Below are 23148 nucleotides of genomic sequence, written 5' to 3'. Positions count from 1 at the left end.
ATACTATATACGTTTATACGTATGATGTCTCTTAATTTAAAAAAAATTGTTGGGGTTTTTTAAGGGGAGGGAGCGTTATTGTTATGATTTACTCAACGAATTTGTGCTGTGGTACATGTGGCAGACACAGGTTAATCTTAACGTTTATATCTGATAAATCGGTAATATTCTTGATCAACAAGGACAGACAACTTTTACAGGCTTATGCCTTCAAAAATTAAAAAATTAAATACAAAATTAATGTGCCAAATTATTTGAATACCAATTTTTCAATGTGTCTCTGCATGTACAAACGGACAGTTGATGTTTTAATACTTGATAAGAAATCCTCAAAGTAATTACAGAACATGGGGGCATGTATCTTACTTTATAGTAATTTGAGAGGTAAGGAGGAGTTGGAAACAAATAAGGAAAGAATCGAATTATATATGCACAAAATAACATACAAACGAGCAAGTCTAAATGATACAAATTGAAAAAGGATAAAAGATGTGAACACAAAATAGACCTGATTTTTTTTTTTACATAAAGTATAAGAGAATTAAACATATAGACACAAACATCTTAACACACAAGTCAACATATATTAAGTTTCTTTTACAGATCCGTAATTGCAGTGATCACTGCTGTCCTGCAGTCATAAACAGAGGGCTGTGTCTATGGTATCCACGAAAACAGCAACGGAAGTGACGTCATTTACATGTGGGATTCCGCCTCTACAATTTCAATGTCCGAGGAAGCGTAGCTGGAGAACGTATCCTCGCGGACGTACAGTTGTTTCTCGTCCGTCCGGTCGAAGTCACAAAAACGACTGCAGAACCACTTCCTACAGCTCCTGAAATTGAATTGATGATGTTATTACTTGTTGTGATAGAAACGATAATATAAATACCTTTACACCTTAGAATGAATGATTGTCAGGTCAGGAAAAATATTATGTACAGTGCTTTGTTATGCGTCAAAATATAAGACTTAGTATTTAAAAATGCTATATAAAATGGTTTATGTGGATATGAAGGGTAGCAAGCATCATGGTTAAGAAAAAGTGCAGAAAATGCATTACTAGAAGTTAATATATGCTGATGAATTCTATCACATGTATGCCAATTGTTATACACTAATTGTACATTGAAATGACCGTGTACAATTTATAACAATAAAAAATTCGTAAAATTTTTAACTCAAACTACATGCATGTATAAAGTAAATAGATTAGTTTTGCAAATTTGACGCTTGCTTACCTTAGTCTCTGGATGTAGATGAGCCCTATACCTATTAATACAGGTACAAGAACCATTATTATTATTATGAAAATCTCATATCCCTCCATTAAGCAGCGGTATTAACATCAGCAAAACATAGCACCATAATTCATTAATTTCTAATGCCTCCTAATATAGCTAAATCAGTGAAACAAAAGCTCCTTCATGATTTAGAAGGCAGTATGAAAGTGTCTTTTAAATAGTGCGCTTTGATCTATATGAGGTCATAAATAGTTTTAAACTTAGAGAATATCATATTCGCCTTTCAATCGTCCTGGTTCTAAAATTCAATTATCAAGCATTCTTGCATGAAAAGAGAACTCATAAGAATATGAACAATTAGTACACATGTATGACGTATTTGGATAACACAATGAAATTTTTTTATCCTTTAAATTAGGCAACATTCTGTCACGGTCACGGCAATGCGCAAGCTTAAGGGTATAGAAAAAAATTAAAAGAAAGATAACTCTTGCGCTCTTGTGGCTCTCAAAGGTTGCAAAAGTCTGGAGAATGTCTTGTCACTTTCTGTAACGTTTTGTTCTTTTGGCATAATTAATTGCTGAAATAATGATTATTTTAAAGTAAATTTATCACTGTTCAAATTCAATGATGGAATGAAGGAGTTCTGCAAAAAGTAAAGAAATAAGAGGGGTTAATATAGGAGGTGGGTGTCATTTTGAGTTTTAGATTAATTTGCTGCGGATCGCTGTTAGTTGTAAACAAGCTCAATTTTGACCTATAAACGCCACGGAACCCTATACATTTCTAGTGATTTTTTGTTAGTGCTTGGAATTAATTTTCAGGTGTGACCAAGGATAAGTCTGTAAATAAAATAGCAAACTTGGGTTGCAGGCACGTAGCATCAGGGGGGGCCAGGGGGGGCCTGGCCCCCCCACTTTTTCTCGCAGCAACAATTTTTTTAAAATTTGCATATAAAAAAATGTATTATAATGGAGTTGGCCCCCCCACTTTTTTGGAAGTTAGTAAAAAATTGATATGAAAATAAGGAAATGAGTAGTCAAATTGAAGTTGCCGGCCCCCCCCCCCCCCCCCCCCCCCCACGTATTAGGAAATTCATGATTTGGAGGTGAAAATTTTTGGTAGGAAAGAATTTTTTTTGGAAGTATAGTTGAGTAGTTGAGCCTATCCCCCCCCCCCCCCCCCCCCCCACGGATTAGGATTTTGAAGATTTTTGGAAACTTTAAATTTTCCCTTTTTTTTTTTTTTTTTTTTTTTTTTTTGCTTGTCAAAATATTAAAATTTTTGGATTTTGGATGGGTCTGGCCCCCCCACTTTCAAAAACGATGCTACGTGCCTGGGTTGTACTCGTTTTTTTAACGCACAAGGGCATGGAGAATTGTTATAAGAAAGATAACTCTTGCGATCTTGTGGTTCTCAAATTAAAATGAAAAGGTTGCAAAACGGTATACAGCATTTATCATTCTGTCCTGTCAATTTCTTTAACCCACTCAGCATATAGTTTTGTCTTAACATTCCGCCTTCTTACTTCTATCTTGTTGCTAAATTCGAATTCCAAACTTTTTAGTCATTTAAATATTTTCATGCATCTTAATCTTTTAGTAAACAACGGAATACAAAAAGCCACTTTTACATTGTTGACTTTGTACCACAGAAAGTGTAATCTTGTAATTAAAAGCAATAATTCAATTATTTTCACAAATAACTCAAATCAAGCGTTCGTGCTTCAAAGACTCAGCCCACTGTTGCTGAATAAACTGATGTCAAACCCAACCAAGCCGATTTTATGTGGCATTAATTTGAAATAAGAGTGCAGAGTGTTATATTTGATAGCACCTGTTGTTACTTTTATGCTCAAAATTTAGCAGTTTATTAAACTTCAAAATAGTATGAAACTATCATTTTTCTTTACATCGTAAACATCATAATAATGACTTTTGTTATGGAGATTACAATTTTAATCGTGCATTTGACAAAACTTTATCAATATATTTTTTTGTCTTCAATCATTTTTACATATACAGGCGTTGTCAAGAGAGAGCACCCAGTTCCCAAAAACAGTCTACTCCCATGACAACTTTGACTGCAATTAGTTAAATCTTTTTATTGGATATCTTTGATATTCCTAACAGCATGTGATCTTACGCGTTACGTGTGATTACACACCAGCTTTATCACCTCCGCTCAAAGAAATAGGCCCTCTGATAAATTGTGCGAACCCAAACGCTCAAAAGAAATAATACATTTTATGATTTAACCCTTGGAAATAAATTGAGCATCTGCCATTTTTATCACATGCTCCGATGGAGATTTAGAGATTACATCAGATAAGTAAGTTAAAAAATGTACGTAATATTTAGATTGATTATAAAAACACTAAATACGAAAATTAAATTAGAGCAACATAGGTTTGGTTTTCTCTAGGTCTTCTTTCATTTTCCTCTAAACACCCTTTTATGAAAGCATCTGAGTCGTACTGGTTCGTTAGATATACATAAGTTTTGAAAAGATTTTTTTTTCTCTCCCCGAACCCTTTTTTTAGCCTATCATTATATTCATTTACACACGTATTTAATGTGTTGAAGTAAGGAGTTCCAGTTTAATTTTTAGGATAATGTCAACAGTCATGAAAAATAAATAAATAAATCTAGAATTAAGACGAATCGACGAAGTGTATGTTTTTTCGGTTGTTCTGTAATATTTACAACGGAGTACAGCCAATCAGCGCTAGGGTCTTATCTATAGGTCATGTAAGTAACAGACGTTGTCACATTAGAGATGGTATACGACGACATTCAAATGACTGGCAAAAAATCACGCACATGTATTTCATGTAATTTGAATTAACTCCACTTTAAAGAGGTATAGGTTTTTTTTAGGACCATCGACACCCCCCCCCCCCCAAACACCCACTGATACCACCACCCTTGCCAATCACGCAATTTAGAAAATGATCCGTCTGTTTTATAGCACTGGGTTTATTTTTTGCTTAGATTGATAGCACAGACAAATGGTTGTAGGGACGAGAGAGGTGAACACTAGCGGATTGATTAATCTTCCCCAATAACCAAGCATGCCCCATTGTTCCTTGTCTGTCCATTTACTGACCAATCTCCACAGGAGGAAAAAATCCTTTTGAAAAAACTTCCTGAAGCGTAAGCACGATAATTAATTAGAAATCCGTCTGGAGTCCGAATTAACACGTCGAACAAAGTGCACAGTCTCCAATAATTTTCTCCAAGATTCTGTATATTTGGTTTTTACTTTTAGTCAAAAAGGTCGTCCCAGAATAACGCCATCTTAATATACTTTTTTATAGGTAAATAAAAAAAAAGTTTACTGCAAGAAAAAGTGGGTGGGGGGGGGGGGGGGGGGGCAGCCCCCTTCCCCCATATGCTACGTGCCTGTCGTACAACTTTATGTAATATTTGTAATCTGTGTTTGAAAAGACAGTTTTATTTTAATGAAAGATGCTTGCTCTCTTGTCCGATTCATCTTGAATAAAATTCAATTCTACCAAAGAAATATGATGCAATTTTGTGATATCATAATTTAATGAAAAGCACATTTTTCTTATGAACTTTTATGTGGGAAAAATTAAACTATTTGACTTATTAATTGAGTCATAATTTACATGTTTTGGCCAAATACTATTTAATTCATATAAGTTTCAAATGATATCAGATAGTCTGGGACACCCTGTTGCCCTCTACCATGCAGTCACCCACTCTGTGGATTAACAAAAATTACCACGGCAATAGACATTCTGTTTTAAAAAATATAAAACCGTTTAATTATTTCGACCTAGTTATTTTTAAAAATAAGAATTTAATAACGAATCACGATCTTGTTTCGTAATTCAAGAGGTATAAGTTTACTTAATGAACTATCATAAAAAGGCGTCATCTAGCTATCGCTCTGTTTTCGGCGAGATATTAAATTACGAAATTACAAGGCTAAGAAAAATTAAATTATTAGACCAATATCCCTTTCCCATAGGTCATGAGATGTGCCGTTGTTGTATAGTAATCGAAGTGCTTGTAAAAATTGAAATATACATGATGGTGCAACAAATTAGGTACAAAATCGACCACGGTTCACTGATTTTGCAAGCTATAAATGACACAACAATGCGTGTCCATGATAAGTATAGGAAAACAATAGATATACGACCCGACTTTACACACCTTAATGACAACCGTGCAGCTATTAGCCAGCTTTTATCTTTATTTCATTAATCCAGGTACTGAAAGCTTTCCCATGCACACAAATATTTACAACCTGCGCGCATTCAGTTGTCATTCGTGTCAAAACAGCATTTGACACTGTACCAGGTGTAACAACCAGGAATGGTACATGCATTTGATCTTTTCATTTCAAGAAGAAATCACCATTTTTGAAAAAAATCAACAATAGGAAATAAACAGGGCAAGGATAGATATCGAAAAGATAAGCAAAATAGCCAGATATTTGAATTAGTAATTAGGTATGCTGAGCTGGTATGCGCAGTAAAGCTCACATTTAAAAGGCCCTCCAAGACATGAATGTTTTCAGAGATGAGATTTCGATTACTGATAACTCGCTTTTTGAGATATAAAGTCGTGATCTGATTAAAACTTTTTATGGAATTTCTGAATTTTTTCACGCGAACTTTTCAAAAGATGCTGACTCGTGTCAACGGAGGGGGTACAGTCTCTCGTCGTATCAAGATCAAACGACCTTCAGTCTTTCTTTGTCCAAGGTCAAGTACAGATCATTTGCAAACTAAACATGATAATTTGTTATGTAACCGTGGAATTGGAAAATTGATTTGAATAATGAATTTAAGTTTAAGTTTGCGGATACTTCCCCCCCCCTGCATTTTTTATTATGCATTACTTAATATTTGACCCGTGTCAATAATAATAGTAATAGTAAAAACATGTTGGCAAATTTATAAACTTTACAAAATTGATACATCGATACATACATGTATTTTATAATTGCTCTGTTTTTATAACCTTGAACTTGGTATATTCTAAGGGTATTGTTTCGTCTTAATTTAAAACAACTGTTTTGTCAATTAAAAAACAATAAATCGAAAACATTTAGTTTATAAAAAAAAATAAATTAACAGATATATTAAATTCATTCCTCGTCTTCGGACCACCTTAGTACCAGGTTGATAATACCGTATAACTAATTGATTAGCAGATGGGTGATCCCCATTTATTACAGCTGTAGGTTTAATTAAGACACAGGAAATTATTTAGTCTTATCTGTTTGATGATTGTTTTCATTGTACCATTATCTCTTTACTTCGCAGGTGTTTGTTTCCATTTTAAACAGAAAGCTTTCTCAAACATCGGAATTCTAACCCTTTTGAATGTTTCGACGTCAAAAACTCACAAAGTGTCGTCTGCTTTCTTCATTCATCATGGTCTCCGAATGGCAGCTTTGTTACAACGCACTTTGAAAAATTACGCACTTTGAAAAATTTTTTCAAAGTGCGTTAATTTTGGTACCAAGTCAACGCACTTTGAAAAAATATAATTTTTTTTCAAAGTAGGTTGATATTGTCGATATTAACACACTTTGAAAAATGTTCATGGTTTAGTGAAAATAGTTGATAGTTTTATATAAAATAAATAATTGTTTTAACCTTGTTTAGCTTAATGTGATATATTTAAAGAAGAACTCATTGCATTCTCAGCTAACTGGATAATCAGTTTCTAGATGAGAATTTTTTTTTTCTCATAAGACAATATCGACAATTTACACAGAAAAAAAATTCGGGAGGTTTTAATTATCCAACATGACATAAACTTCATCGCTTAGCTACTGCATTTTCCTTTTTTTGAGTATGCAGCAAATTGACCTCTTACCTAGTATATTAGGCTATGCCAGAACGAATATAATTTATATATATATATATGAATAATGGAGATCAATGTATAATATATTTCAACTGGCTTATTGCAAATATGATGTGAAAAAAGGATACCTTAGTTCTTTTTTTTCAAAAAACAATAATGATCTTTTAGAAGATCAGTGCGAGAAAATTAACACACATCCATTTGCTTGTTTTTAAGTTTATAATAATTTAATGTTCGTTAATGTTAATATTCTTTTATTGAAGTGATTTATTTGAGTAGAATACGAAAAGAGGGTTATTGTTGAGACACATATAGATTCTTTAACTTACCACTGGAGAAATTATTGTTCAGCCAGCTCCTTTTTTTTTCAATAACACTGCATGTACTTATACAGATCATATTTCTTTTTCCGATCTTAAATGTTTAACCAAAGTTGCAGACTATTATATGTTTTGGAAGGAAAATGAAGGGTAGGGGACCTTCTTCTTGTAATCAATAAATGATGCACTGGTATTTGATCTGTATCTTTGGTTAACCCCCACCCCCATCCCCGTTCTAAATACGTTAAATTAGAATCATGAGTGTTAACAAATCATCATACAATCAAGAAATTAATAATTCAGTTCCAGAATTTGTGATATAAAAATATTTTTTCAAAGTGCGTTAAGAGTGTCGATAATAAAAAATGTTGATGTACCTCCATAACGCACTTTGAAAAAAAATTTCAAAGTGGGTTAATTAGGTCCAAAATTTAACGCACTTTGAAAAATTTTTTCAAAGTGCGTTGATTTTGTCCAAAATTTAACGCAATTTGAAATTTTTTTTCAAAGTGCGTAATTTTTTCAAAGTGCGTTGCCACACAGCTTACATTGTACGTAGTCGTCCGTGTTATAAGGACTTGATGAATCGATGTAAAACAAGATTTCTGATCCCATGGAGAATTGCACGTGATTGCCTAAATATGCATAAATAGAAAAGGAAATTTTTACATCAAAAGATATTTTTTTCAATGTCATAAGTATATGTAAATATTTGTTTTTCTACAGATTTAATTTGTCTCTTTCCATCAAAATTTGTCTTAAGTAAAGTCGCCATTATGACCTGATTTATTGAAGTGAAAATATTTATTCAAATCGAAACAATCGGACCTAATTTTTATACAAACGTGATAATATTTTGCTCACTATTTAAACTTTTATGATATTGACACGAGTTGTGACACACCAAAAGCGAAAACATTCACATGTACATAATTATACAAGTAACAACCGTGAATAAATGTCAAGAAAATTATCAAAAATTCAGATTGTTTTTTTATAACTGTATGAAACATAGTAATTCTTGCTGAAATTTATTATACTGCATGTACCCAACAATCTATAATTGTAAAAGTCTATTAATAATATTCGTCATGTTTTCTTTTTTAGATCTCTATGGACGAGCTTACTGATCCCAATTGATTCCTTGGATGAGGTAAAATATCGGTCACAGCACCATAGAATTATAATATCTTACGTTAAGTACAAAATTGTAATATAACATTTTGACAAATCTGATTTCTTTAAATTGATGCATTAAGGTTGACCCCCTGAACCCGTTGTGATCAGCGACCCCTTGCAGTCACGCGTATCTGGACCTCACTTCTATCACCCCCAATCTTCCCGGTCCCCGAGATTTTATTGCACCAAGGGTTCTCGGATAACTCTTAACGACAAATTACCTAGTCATCAAACGGCTATCGTGAACAAACTTTACGACTTTTAAAACCAGAAAATGGATGTTAGCGCCTAATTGAAAGTAATTTATCGGCTACTGTCTTGGAATTATTCACTTCTTCGTAAGCTTCTTCACCTCCTTTCAATAGTTAACTGTTTTATAAAGCTATAGGACATAGTATATAGTGTGTGTACAGGAACATATAATGGCACCGCCTGGAGTTTCTCAGACGAAGGTTTCTTACACCCAGGGCATTGAGAGAATTTTTGTGAACTTTTGACTGTTGATTTGGTTTACAGTACTAAAATTAATTGAGTAGAATTTCAGTTTATAAAATTGCAGACACTACATACAAATATTTGGAAGCACGGCATATGCTTCACGTTATGACGGCATTAGCTTAACGTAATACTGATATTATAGGGGATTCTTCACCATTGTTAGTGTGTCGGCGAACTTCAAAAAACTTAATCCGTTTGACCAGGTCAGAAAAGCATGGAACCGCTCACAATGGTGGATCGAATTATCCATAATTTCCCCGGCGTGAAACTTGATACAAACACTAAAAAGCCAATAATTAGTGCATTATTTCAGTCGGAAGGGTCAGTGTTGACTATTGGCGTGCAATAATGGACTTACTGCCCTGTTTATCATTCTGTACCTCAATCGCTTAAAATCGCGGTGTCGAGTATTGTTAATTGTTCGAATCCTTGTAAAAGAGCATTCAAAGTTTTCAATGCTCGCTTTAATTGTGGAAAAATTTTGAAGGTCAGCAGTGGTCTAATTTTTTACTTTTAGAGATAATGCATTGATTAATTGACTTGATACATTCTAAAGAACTAGAACCAGGCTGATAAGGTTAGATAACTCTGTGGGGTCATCATTCCGCCATCCATCACTGTCTCATTTAATGCATTCCTGCAGAATTCTTGGATCTCATTACTCGACATGTCTCTTATAAATACATCAATCTAAGTTATTTACTACTCACAGTGAGTTTGTTAATTGCAATTACATATTGCATGTATCTGATAAATGTCTGATCTTGCAAAGGATCCCCCGGAGAATCTGTTTCCCATAAACATAATTGCTGGTGGACTAAAATTAGCCAGTGACGAATTACATAAAAAGAAAACCAGGCTTAAAAGATATGCTATATTTATGTAAGAACGCATTTTATTAAACGGTGTCTGTAGGAAATTATCAAGTAACACATTAGCACACATATTCTTGACCAAAGAAGATGGCCCCTATTAATTGAACGTGCATGGCGGTGATCGTTCCGGCGTAGACACAACACATTGTGTTTTGCATGATTAGTTAATTATTGCATGATAGATTAGCAGAAACCTTGGATACCAGACAAGAAAGCTAATGAAACGGAAGATCGTAGAGTACAACCCTAACATGGCGGATTCCGCGCACCCGTCATTACGTCACTGTTTTTTGTGCTCTTTGGTGAGTTTGTTAGTGATTAGGACACGGTCAAAAGTTCTTAAAAAGGATTTGATGTAATTGTTTTCATAAATCATTTATTACCTACCTAGATCTATTATCTTGTTATCTAACTGATCATTGTGTCATAGAGTACTATTTTATTGTTCATTGCTGAAATAAAGAGGTGTCAAATAAAATATTGTTGTTTCTAATTTTGTAAATCGCATTTGGAATGCGGTTTCCCTCTCCTTGTTTTCTAATGATATTCCCCCAATAAACACACTAAGTGGAACACAAGCACCCTTGACATCATATCTAGTGTAAATCTATGAATTCAGTAAATTTTGCGAATCAAGGAAAGGCATCGATTACAGCAGGTTATTGAACGAACCTTTAAAATTTATAAATTGATCCATCAATTACTGACTATTTGAGAACAATCCACAAAATTTTGTGTCAGGCGAATAGATTGCACGATGTGTTTAGAAAGAAGGTAGGGTGCACGTTATTTTTCAAAATGTTTGTTTGAAGATCTTACTACATGTATATACTAGGTAATTGGATTGGGGGACAGGAAATGTAGAGGTAGCTGAATTTACATTTCTCAATCCATCACTCTGATCGGGTTAAGTTTCTCTCCCATATTTTCTTCTTTTTCAGGTTCATTGGAAACGTACTTTCTGCTTGTAAACTCAGACAATCAATAATTTTTTGTAGCTAAACCGGGGCTACATTTTCACAAAATACATTCATATGCATAACGCCATTCATACACTGTTTAATTTCTTCTATTGATGGTCAAATACAAAAATGATAATAACATTAACATATATTTGCTCGCTAGCTATTCAAATATGCCTTATTCAACAAAAATAACAAATATTTCTGAGGATCTCCATTGATTACTTCTTAACACCGGCATCGCAATAAACGCTAAAGGGGGCGTGACCAAACACAAAAGGGGGCGTTCCTGCATAACAAATGGGGAAAGGTGAAAAAATCTCCTGTCGGAACACATAGAAAGTTGTGTTGTGATATAGATAGGTACTGTTGTCGGATTAAAGCGTTGTACCAACACTTCTGATGGGATTTTACAAGCTTTACTTAGTTTTACCTACCTGCCGCTGATAGAGGAGTGTTTGCTGATCTACTACTTTATCAGAGATTATATCTCTTGGAAGTCCAGTGCTATCAATCCCGATTCATATGAATTGTCATCAGTTTTGTGAATAGGATGCATATAATTGATCAGAGGAATAAAAGGACATGATAGAAGGCATATTCATCAAAAGGAACTCATATAAAGTAAGCATTCTATTAGTAATCAATTTCTTAATTAAGAAAGTAATTAATGTGAGACATTTTTTTAATATTTAGGAGTCAGTTTGTCACCAATAAAGCACCCGCTGTTACACAAATTGCTCCGGTTTCTCATTTTGAGGTCAGACGGGCCCTCAAATATTGAATGATAATTGCTAGTTTAAGAACTGTTTTCTTCAATTTTTAAAATATCATTTGAATTAAATCTCACCATACTACCTCGAATTTCTATGCTAGATCCTTAGTGTGAGCAAAATTGACTTCATTGAAGCCTAATTCTATCAACTTATGCTAATAATTACAAAATCATCGGCTCGTGACAGCGTTACTAATATGAATCTAATATTTTTTTGTCACCCCCATTCATGTAGCTTCCAGGGGTACCCCTTACCGTTGCTTTGATTATGTTAAGAGGAGATTTCCCCCGATGACAATGCGTCAAAACTCAACAAACATTTCCAATCTGCGTGGTGTAATCCAATATTCTTAATATAGTAATGTACCCGTTCGGAATATTAATATAAATTCATTTTTTAAAGTAGCACACATCGTTTTAATTCAATTTAAATTAAAAGACACATTGAACGGGATCTTACTTTCAGTCGCAAACATTTAAAGGATTCTCTTATAGCTTTAATTATCCAATAAAGGAGTAGAAGATTGAACAAACATTTATATTCATTTTTCCTTTCTACTTAAAGGTGAAAGAGTGAAGCAGTTTATGAATGTGACTTCTGTACATGGAGTTTAAGAAATCTGGAAAGGAAACACAAATGCAGCCAAGTTATTGTATCATTCAGCGACCAGACAGCCCGATACCCTGATTATGGACATGGTTTGGACTGTAAGGAATCAATTCTTAATACCCGAACACTACCGGCCAAAATGAATTCAATCTTAATATTAGTGCTTGGATTACTGGCTTCCGGTCTTGAGGTGAGAGGTCAACAACGTTATACACTTCCGGAGGAGAGACCGCCGGACTACTATCTGGGGAATGTCGCCGCCGACACCAAGCTATTTGATGAGGTCAAGGACGACGCGATCCGGCGGAGCACGCGATTCAGCTTTCTATCTCAGGGAAACCAATACGCAGCCTACTTCCGGATTACTTCCACGACCAGCGAGTTATACACGGCATCAACATTGGACCGCGAGTCGCTGGAGGTCTGCGAATTTGCTGATGCGTGTGTACTGCCATTAGAAATAGTTGCCCAAGCTACTGTCGGACTCTTTTTCAAAAAAATCACCGTGCACATCGATATTCAAGATATAAACGATAACCCTCCGCGCTTTCTGTCTAGCACACGAACTATCGAGGTCTCCGAAGCATCTGTCATAGACACGTCATTTCCGCTAAATGGAGCAGTAGACAATGACATCGGGTTGAATTCTATTCAGAATTATTATTTGATTCCCGACGACACGCCATTTAATGTTAAATTTACCAAAATCGCTGATGGTCGATCGTCTCTGGCCCTGATTCTTAATGGATCATTGGACCGCGAATCTGTGACATTCTACACCATTCTAATTAAAGCTGTGGACGGGGGAACCCCCAAACTGACGGGTACACAGACCCTCTACGTCAACGTCACGGACGTCAACGACAATAGACCCAAGTTCAGCAGCCCTGTGTATAACGTGACAATCGACGAGGACCTAGCCCCGGGGTCTACAGTCATGAAGCTCTCAGCTACTGATGCTGATATTGGTGCAAATGGACGAGTCATCTACAAACTGAGTCCTTATCAATCACAAGACATTATTGATATGTTTCAAATAGACTCTGCTAACGGTTATCTAACTCTTGCGAAGTCTCTGAAGTATGAACCTGATGAAGTTTATCGTATTATCGTTGATGCGACTGACATGGCCGACCAGCCACTGTTAACCCAAACTACAGTTAATGTCAAAGTAAACGATAATAAAAATAACCCACCGCAAATCAACATTAATTTGTTTTCATCACCGACATCTGCCAAAATTTTAGAATCGGCAACCAAAGGGGTAGCCATTGCACACGTGGCTATTGTAGACGATGACATAGGCATGAATGGCATTGTGAGGTGTTCGATTGGGATACCAGAATTTAACCTTCAAAAACTGGCCACGAATGAGTACAAGGTTATTTTAGCCCGACCACTGGACCGTGAGATCAAAGATCAGTATAAAGTAGAAATACTGTGTGCAGACTCCGGGTCCCCGGCCCAGAATTCCTCGTCATACTTCATGGCGGATGTCCTGGATGTGAATGATAACGCGCCGCAGTTTACGGAGGCTATTTATAAACGATCAGTTCGGGAGAACAACCGATTTGGTGAAAAGGTTTTACAAGTAAGTGCTTTGGATGCAGACATTGGAAACAATTCTCGGATAATGTACTCGCTGGACCAAATTGGAATGTACGATTTTGTGATTAATCCAGAAACTGGGGAGATATTTGCCAATTTCATTATGGACAGGGAGTCAACAGCAGAGATAAACTTTAAAGTGGTGGCTACCGACTTTGGTGATCCACAACGCTCGTCCGTGGCTAACGTTAATCTTGTGATATTAGACTACAATGAACACAAACCTACATTTTCAGAACCACATTATAAATTCACAGTGCTAGAAAATTTGCCAGAGAAAACACACGTTGGGCAAGTGGTAGCTACCGATAAAGATATGGGTTCAAATGCTAACATCTTAAAATATTCGTTAGTGAAGGGTTCTGATAATCTTCCTGTTTCGATGGCAGAAAATGGTTCTATTTTTACCAATCAACCTCTGGATAGAGAGGCGTTGCCCCATGGATTACAGTTCCAAGTGATTGTAACAGATGGGGGTAGTCCAGTTTCATTGTTCTCTACATGCTATGTGTCGGTATTCATTGAGGATATTAATGACAACAGCCCAGAAATATTATTTCCCAATAATGAGAATTACACAATATCTTTTCTTTATGATATCCCGATCAACAGTGTGGTAGGAAGGATCCGCTCGGTCGACATCGATTATGGACCAAATTCTGCGCTTAGTTATTCCTTTATTGGAAGTGATATTTTCAGTATTCATGCCGACAAAGGAGATATTTATGTGACAAGGCAACTTTCGCCTCAGGATATTGATCGATACACCCTAACGGTTATTGTAGAAGATCAAGGCACCCCGAGTAGAAGCAGTAATCAAAGCCTTGTAATCCTTGTGACTTCTCAGCATGCTCAGCTTGTTCTCGCGGATTCGCGCGAGAAGTCATCCAGCGACACCTACATGCTGATTGCTGTTGTAATATCTTGTGTAACAGTGGTACTTGGTGGTGTCATCCTCCTGATAATTTTCCTAATTAGAAGAAACGACAGAAATAAAAGCGTTTCTGCTCAAAACACTCCAAAATCACAGAATAATGAGAACAGAATGTATGACGTAATAGACAGGTCCGCTAGGACTATGTGTCCAAAGGTGGCAGCTAGTGAAGATGGGCGGGGTAGGGCGTCCATTGACCTGTCCGTCGACACCTCCCAAGACCAACTCCTGGGGGAAAGGAATTCTCTACAGTCGAATCAGAGTGAGGACGAAATAGAAAAGGTATATCAGCATAAAATTTCTTTAGAACAGAATACATTTTCAGAAAAAAGAACCATTTTTATCATATTACTAAATACTCTAATAGGAAAATTTTGATTCATCAAAGATAAACTTTTTATAGTTCATATACATATGGTCGCAAGTACCAATGCTATACCAATTAATAACGAAAGGAATAACCCTCTCTGCTTTTTTTTTTAATTTTTCACTTTCTAATATAATGTTAAATGGCAAAAATTTGCCATATCATTAGAGGTAAATTAGAATCGATGATATTGGGCGAGAAAATGATAGATTAGATAGCGTCAAAAAAGACGAAGGAGGGCTCATACCTGCACATCGAAGGTGCATTGTTAGATAAAAAATTATGACATGTTGATGAATGCACAGGCCTTACGACGATATTATGGAATATAAAAACATTTTTATGATTATTATTAATAAACAATTCATAAACCTGTAGGGTTTGATGATTTGACATGTCATCAAGTACCTGTCGTCACGTGGTCCTCCGACATCGATGGCACGAATCATATCACGGCTTTTGCTTTTTCTGTCGTGAAAAAAATCTTTACTACGTTACAATACATTTCAGTACTTTTATTCAGTGACTATAAATTACATATTCTGCAAACCATTCTTAAAACAAGGCTAGAGTGTACCGCTAGGAAATTACACTAATTTTCCAACTTTGATAGAAGGTGTCAACATATTAGCAAAAGTTTTGTCACCGTGGTCAAATACTACATGTATAATCAAAGCATAGTCAACAATAACTAGGCCAAATACTTATGAATGGAGTGGTAAAGTTCGCGACTATTATCGAAAAACTTCCAATCTCCAGCTGATGTTAAAACAAAATTGCATAACAGTTTGGAAATAAAAGGGACAAAAATAGGACCAATAAATGCATGGAAATGAGAAATATCAACAACCGTATATGTCTACATGGTATACGAGCAAATCTACATGTACAATGTAGCCGTAGTTTGTCCACATTAAGGGGTCGCTCTGTGTGAACTGTTTTGTTGTTTGTAGCAATAAACAATTACTGAAATTAAAGAAACTTTTTCCTTCCCAAATGCCGCCATGTTCAACATAAGATCTTGTACAAATACAACGTCAATATTTGGCATTTTAAAAGTTTTAAATGGATTTAAACTGGATTGTTCAATGCACGATTTGTAAAATAAGAACATTTAAATGAGATTTGAACCCGTTTTGAGCTTCTTTTCTTCACAAGCCATCTGTTTGTGTTGTTTTTGTTGTTTTCAATGTAGCATGCATTTTTCAGTTTTACCGACTGCCCACGCTATATGAATAATCAGTCCCATGTATTTATATTTTGCTTTTAAATCATATAAACGAACATAAAATTCAAGTTATCAGAATTGAACTATTAAAGTTAGCTGGTACTTGCTTGACAACAACATACTTAAACTGTTTTGCATTTCATTTTTTTTCAAAAAGTGAATTCCCCCGCTAAAATACTGGTTTAACTGTGAAGTTTTTACCAGAATGCAATTGATGGAATTGATAACGATATTTCAAAACCAGTTACTGTACCCAGAACACAATAGAAGAAACGAATTGAGTTGAAAATCGTCGACGGTAGTTTAACTATTAAAATATGTGTATTTAATAATTCAATTTTTAAATACGTCCCCGCAAATTAGGAAAAATTAGAAAGATAAACTAACTTTTGAATGTACGATATTTACCCCCTGTGGATAATCTAAAAGCCGAGAAAGGCTCAATACACCACACAGGAAAAACATATTCTCTTCTCATAACAATGCGGTTTAGGACACTCTTTCGTTAAAAATTTTCATTCGCTGAGAACTTAAAGATTTCTATTCATGAGCTCAGTTTTTTAAATATGTTTATTTTCGGTGCTAATCTTTACTCTTCCTTCGTCGAGCAAACATCAATCCCCAGAATGCCAAAATGGCGATTGAGTTTACTCAGCTTTCAGACGTGGCTTGAAATATCGTTTTGGGAAAGTTCAGTAATATTTTGTAATGAGCTATTTCCAATTCAAACCCCCCACCGACGTAATCTAAACAGTAGGTCCCGCGGATAAACAAAGAGAAAATCCGTCCTTTCTGTGGCAGTTTGCACTAAGCCATGCGAGACATTTTGTTGTTTCAGAGGACGAAGTTAAAAAACATTAAGCCTGTATTGTTGTTCTTGATTTGGTAATGTTCTTATCTGCTAAGTAAATGGACTGCGGATAGACTACCGAACAAACTTTCAAAAGGTACACATGTATCTATTCAACAGCACTGTAAACTTATAAACTTAAATAACGTAAATGATAAAATCAAGTTTTAAGAATTAAAATTTAAATGAAGGAAACTTTAAAAAACGCAGATGTTTTAGAAAAGGTGCAATTTACATGAATGAAGGTTTAGTTTTAAAAGATTTTTCTTATGCAAACGCTTTTAACGAATTTATTTGCGATAAGCGTAAAAGAGACGTTCTCCATTGTTGAATATCGATGCTTGGTTGCAGCAAGGTCAAATTAGTGAAGGTATGCGAACACTTGTTTCATTCTCACGTTTGCTTCAATAGGTCCATAGAACCGGAAAACTATCGAAAAAATGCCAGTTAAATTTACTCTGCAAATATTTATTAAAAACATGGAACAAATAGTTCAGAAATTGTAAACCAGATTTAGCGGTTTCAGGACAAAGGATCATATTGATGTTAGTAAGAGTTAATTGTCTAAAACTTAAAACTCAATAGTCTAAGACAATATAAAGCTTATCCCCTTTGCTAAACCTTCAGCTTTTTACCAATGTCAGCAAGATGAAGGATTTTTCATCTTATTACAAGTTCCCAAACAATTAGCGGCCATTATTGTCACAGACTTGCTATCAACTTTATAGGTGCTTAGATAAGCTTTGAATTTCACAAAAGCTAGGCATTAAGCACATGCCGTTTTAAGAATGGTATCTTGAAAAGACTTTTAGGAGCACGATAACAAGTGTCTCGTGTATTCAGAGACCAGATCTGAAGAGGGAAAGTGTCGGCTGCAATAAAGACCCGAAGTGACAAGTTTCCTCTTGAGTGGGGATTACGGATAGCCCGAGCGTGCTCTCTGGGGCCAGGGTTAAGCCATTTGTTGACCCCGAGTCTTTTCTCATCGGCGACATCGGTACCGGTGAACGGACCGAGGCGCGATGCTAGAAGCCGATAACATTGCTTCTCCTTCGCCCCCTACTTTTTCTCCTGGAAAGAAAAGAACCACTGCGGAAAAAACCCTTTATTGCTTTGAACCTGTCACCATAAACAGTAGACGAAATCAGCTTATGTTAGCATTAAAATTTTCAGAAATTAAAAAACTTTAAAAAAAAAACATTTCGGCGTCAAATTATCCAATCACAGATAACACCGAAAATTTAAAGCAAGCGTTCGATTTCCAGCAGAATGGTATAAAGTATATAAAAGCATGTTATTTCATTGCTCTTTTAAAGTGAATTTTATGGCGTTTGAAAACCAATATAACTTGAGAGGGATTAAGATAATTTCCTTTGATTAAATATTTCACTTTGTTCAGATGTATCAATATTTTAATAAAAGATTTTTTGCTTTTAATAAGAAATCGTATTAATGAAGGAAAATTATTTCTAATATGCCGATTAAAAACTTTTCCTCCGAACGTTCTGACATTGAAGCTTGTTAAACGAGAAACATCGCGTGTGAAGAAACAAAATCTTTTTTCTAATGAATTCAGAGAAACTATTTCCTATTTTAAAGTCAATTTACAATATTGAAGTTTTAAACTATTTCCATTGATTCGAAGGAAAGAATTTAAACTATTCAAAAGAAAGGACAGACGTGTTATATACAAGTGATATGCAGTATTTTATGCTAATTTTATTTTTTAACTACAAACTGTATGCATCAACAGCCTGTAGCCTTTGGTGAAACCACTATAATATCAGCATTCATGCATTTGACATCATGTTCAAGTGCTTTTACTCGTATATGTTATTCTGCTTATTAAAACCCTCCATTCTTACTGATTCCATCATTTAACCACCTCCTTTTCTTTTCCCTTTAGATTCTTGAAAGAATAACACCAGTCCCTTCCAACTATACCCGTTCATCCCGAAGTTCCTCTGTCGCCAGCCAACCTCATTTCGCTCAGATTCGTACCTCCATCGCATCAAAGAGTCCCTCCATCATCAGCATGCAGCGGGGATCCTCCTCTCGTTCTAGTCACGGTCACATGGCCAGGGACCCCAGTTCGTTGCTTCGCCCTGATATATGCAACATATCGCAACCTAAATCGGTAGATACATATCAAATAACATGTAAATTACAAATTCCACGGTAATAACCCAATGGAAATGGTTCATGTACATTGATGTCTTATCAGCATTTGATCAAAATTTCTATTTGAAAATTGAGATTTCATTTTTACTGTTTTTGTATTATCATGTCTCTTTTTTATTTTACTTTATTCTAGGTTTCACAGAACACGCAGAAGTTATGTGATGATGACAGCGAAACTTCCATTGAGTCCAACACGTCCGACAGCGGGAGAGGGGGCAGCGAAAGCGATGTTCAGACTGGTTGCACAATGACAATTCCAAAATCTAGGAATCTAGGTATGAAGCAAATTACAAAAGTAACAAAAAACAGTCACAAGTAACCACGTGATACTCTATAAAGCAAAATCTCGTTTAGAACTTATGAGATTTGACACATTCATTCACAAGGTAAAATGTTCATAAATTGAAATCTAATTATGATTTAAATTCTGCAGGCTCCACGAGGTCTTTGAAAATTGTATACCAACCGGATACGAGTCATCGATTAAAGCGCCACCTCAGTGATCAAGCTATTCCCCTTCATGACATTCACCCCGGGACTTTGGCTGCTAGCGAGGACCAAGAATATATAATAATAAAAAATCCAAATTATTGTCCAAGACCCAAAATCAATAGTAGCTTTAAAGATGTTAATAGTGTATCTTCCAATGACCGGAAGTTCAAACAAAAACCTTCAGTGCATTGGAATCCAGTGACACGTGTGCTTCAAGGAAGCGTAGCAACTATTGATGAACGTGATGACGTCAGTTCTTCTACGTCAGGGAGTTATACGGTCGAGCTAGAGGATATGACGTCACGAGAATATACTCAAGTGTGACCAAATTCTAAGGCATACTAGTACTTGTGACTGCATCAATATTTAGGTCAAGTTCACGTTGAACTGACCTGGTTTGCAAATTGGCCAGCAGTAGAGTGGTTTTTGTCTCGTGTATGTATGATTGGTTGTTTGTGTCTGTATTTGTGTAAGTGCATGAAAGGACCATTTAAACCAAAATACTCATAGCAGATTTTCTACTCGTGCATAGAAAAAAAACTATGTAAGTAGAGATCTCGGTTTTACCTCATAGTGAGAATAATTAAATTGAACATTGACGAGTTTAAATGAACAAGACCCCCTTCCTAGCAATTGGAGTGTGTACTAGATCAATGTATGTGTGTGGGTCGCGAACATGTCTTCCTAATTCATCATTCCTTAAGTGCCAAATCCTTCATAATTTCCCATGACTGTTTCTGATCCATTATAAATATTTTATGATGTGTATTATATATAATTATATTACAACTGTATATTATGTTTCAATAAACTTTTTAAAAACTTTACAGCATTTGTTGAAGAAACTGAAGATTCAGGGAGTGGGGTTGTTTGGGGAAGAAGATCATGCATTTGAAATATGTAACTGTGTTTGTATTCAAATTGTGTTGCCCTAGTTAAAATACATTTAGAAAAAAAGACAGTGAAAACTCAGCTAGATCTTATCAGTTGCTTGAAGCCTCTGAAACCTTTTACTTCAAAAAGTGGGTAACTGCCCAGGACGTTTAGGGCTATGTCTACAGCGATGATACGCGCGATGTACTCTTCTTGACAACAAAGTTGGTTTTATTCTAAACAAGAATATATTATGGGTCTCCTTTATTGATAGACTGGCTTGATTCAAGGCTGAAAAAACATACATCATTTGAAGTATGACCGATAAAGAATGCTTTGTTCCCACCTCCTGCACATTATGGTGGCAAAAATGTGGAAAAGATTTAAAAAAGATGATTTTAAAATGAAGAGTCATGACAATCATTCACCGTTTTAATGGAATTTATTACCTATTTATAAATACAAACCAGTGTGTGAAATGGGTGATTGTTCCTCATTGGAGGTGATTTATTTGTTGTCCTCCATAACACTTTATGCCAACTTTAGAAATTTAATTGTTCGTATTGCGATTAACAAACGAAAATATGAAATCCGAGATATTTTTTATTAATTGAAGAAAAAATTCCGTGAAGGGTATTGACTACGGGAAGAAAAGATATGTTTGAGTTATATTGTCGTTTGCTGCTTAGCTATTATCTTGTCAAATCCCAAAACGACTGTCATATGACCTGTTTAGAATGGCTAGCTTGATCTACTTTTGAAATGATTACGTCTGCATAGACTTTTAACACATCTCTCTCGGGGATTGGTGAATTGTCAAGATTTTTTGCAAATTGATAATTTTCGTGTAAAATGAACATAGAAAACAATTTCTAGAATTCAATTAAGCTAGGGGGAAAAGGGTTTTAATTGTAGTTCATTGCGAGACCAATGATAAGATTATGCATTCTAAGACGTCCATTATGAACTTTTACAAAGAATTTAACGATGTATACCCCTGAAAGTTGGTAATTATTCGGCGGCGCTTTAAAGATTTCCTCCTCGCGGTGTGAAATTATTTGCAGAGTCATTCCAATTCATTAAATCACGTAAAACAAATTTTGAGATTTTACGCTTTTTTCCCGGATGATTCTTCATTTTCACTCAGACAAATAAGCTGTATGCTTTGGTTACTAGGTTAATCTCATAAGAATGAGAAAAATATTAATTTGATTACGTGTTAAGTTCTTTGATCACGCTTTTGTTAAGAGTACAGCATATTTATATAAATTCTGGTAATAGCCCTTGAATTTGAATGGTCAATGAATTAATTTAAAAATGATTATTTTATTCATAAACCGAATGGTCAGTTGTTTGGCAAATCGTAAAAGATGTTTTAAACTCATTAATGAAATATTAAACTGATTGGTGAATTGACCGTTCATTTGTTTGTTCGTGTTATTACATGTAGCATACATCTCCTTCAGTCTCACAATGACATTTTTAAGTTTTGGCATTGAACCATGTTGAGAAACGGCTGTGTTCAACTCCTACATAAATCTTAAATACGGAATTTTTCGAATCAACCCAAGGAATAAGTAATGTCATGAATCGTTTTGAACTATTTTATTAAAAAAATTAAAACGTTATCATATTTCTTCTAACATGAACGTTGCAAGCAATTCAAAGCATAAACTAAATGACAGTATTAGGATATGCATGTATATATAGTGTTGCAATGTCATTCTAACTAGTGTGAGAATAAAAGTGTCATGCTAGTATCATCATAGACATTTGTACCATGTTGCCCATTGCTCTGAATTTAGGTGGGGGAGGGGGTTACAGCAAGAGACGAGGCTTAGATACATAACTTTACATCGGTACATGTATATGTAATGAAATAATGGTTTGAAAGTTGACTCTGTAGCAATTGTTTTTGTTTGATTCCCAACAACTAGAGTACTATGTGCTCCTGGGAACGGCCAGGAGACAGGTGTAAATCACAGGTAAATCACAGGTAAACGTGGACAAGAGACAGTTGTATATTGTTTTACGATCAGCAGCGCATCAACCTGTCAGCATCAAATTGGGAACTGGACATATTTATATGGACTATTAATTAACGAAACGTTGCTAATTAATACAAAATAGCTTTCTCCTGTAGTAACGTTAGCTGGACTGGACTGGACTTACCTCGACGTGCGACTGGTACAAGGTTTTACTCGGAAGTTGGTTTTCTTGTTATAACGTGTAAAACTACAATGTATTTTAATTACATTGTAAATAAAATGAACTCTCATGCAGTATACGTATCTAGT

General features: G+C 35.2%; 1 protein-coding gene across 1 annotated transcript; it reads left to right on the top strand.

The window, feature by feature from the left end:
* The first annotated feature begins 11112 nt into the window (after positions 1–11112).
* Positions 11113–20805, top strand: LOC105334996 (protocadherin beta-13). Its single transcript, XM_011438654.4, has 5 exons — positions 11113–11557; positions 12274–15142; positions 19212–19442; positions 19620–19761; positions 19920–20805. The coding sequence occupies exons 2-5, from the start codon at positions 12458–12460 to the stop codon at positions 20300–20302; spliced, it is 3441 nt and encodes a 1146-aa protein (XP_011436956.3). The 5' UTR covers positions 11113–11557; positions 12274–12457; the 3' UTR covers positions 20303–20805.
* Positions 20806–23148: the final 2343 nt, after the last annotated feature.

Source organism: Magallana gigas, chromosome 2, assembly GCF_963853765.1.
Source record: "Magallana gigas chromosome 2, xbMagGiga1.1, whole genome shotgun sequence".
Lineage (NCBI taxonomy): Eukaryota > Metazoa > Mollusca > Bivalvia > Ostreida > Ostreidae > Magallana > Magallana gigas.
This window is presented reverse-complemented; position numbering and strand designations above follow the sequence as displayed.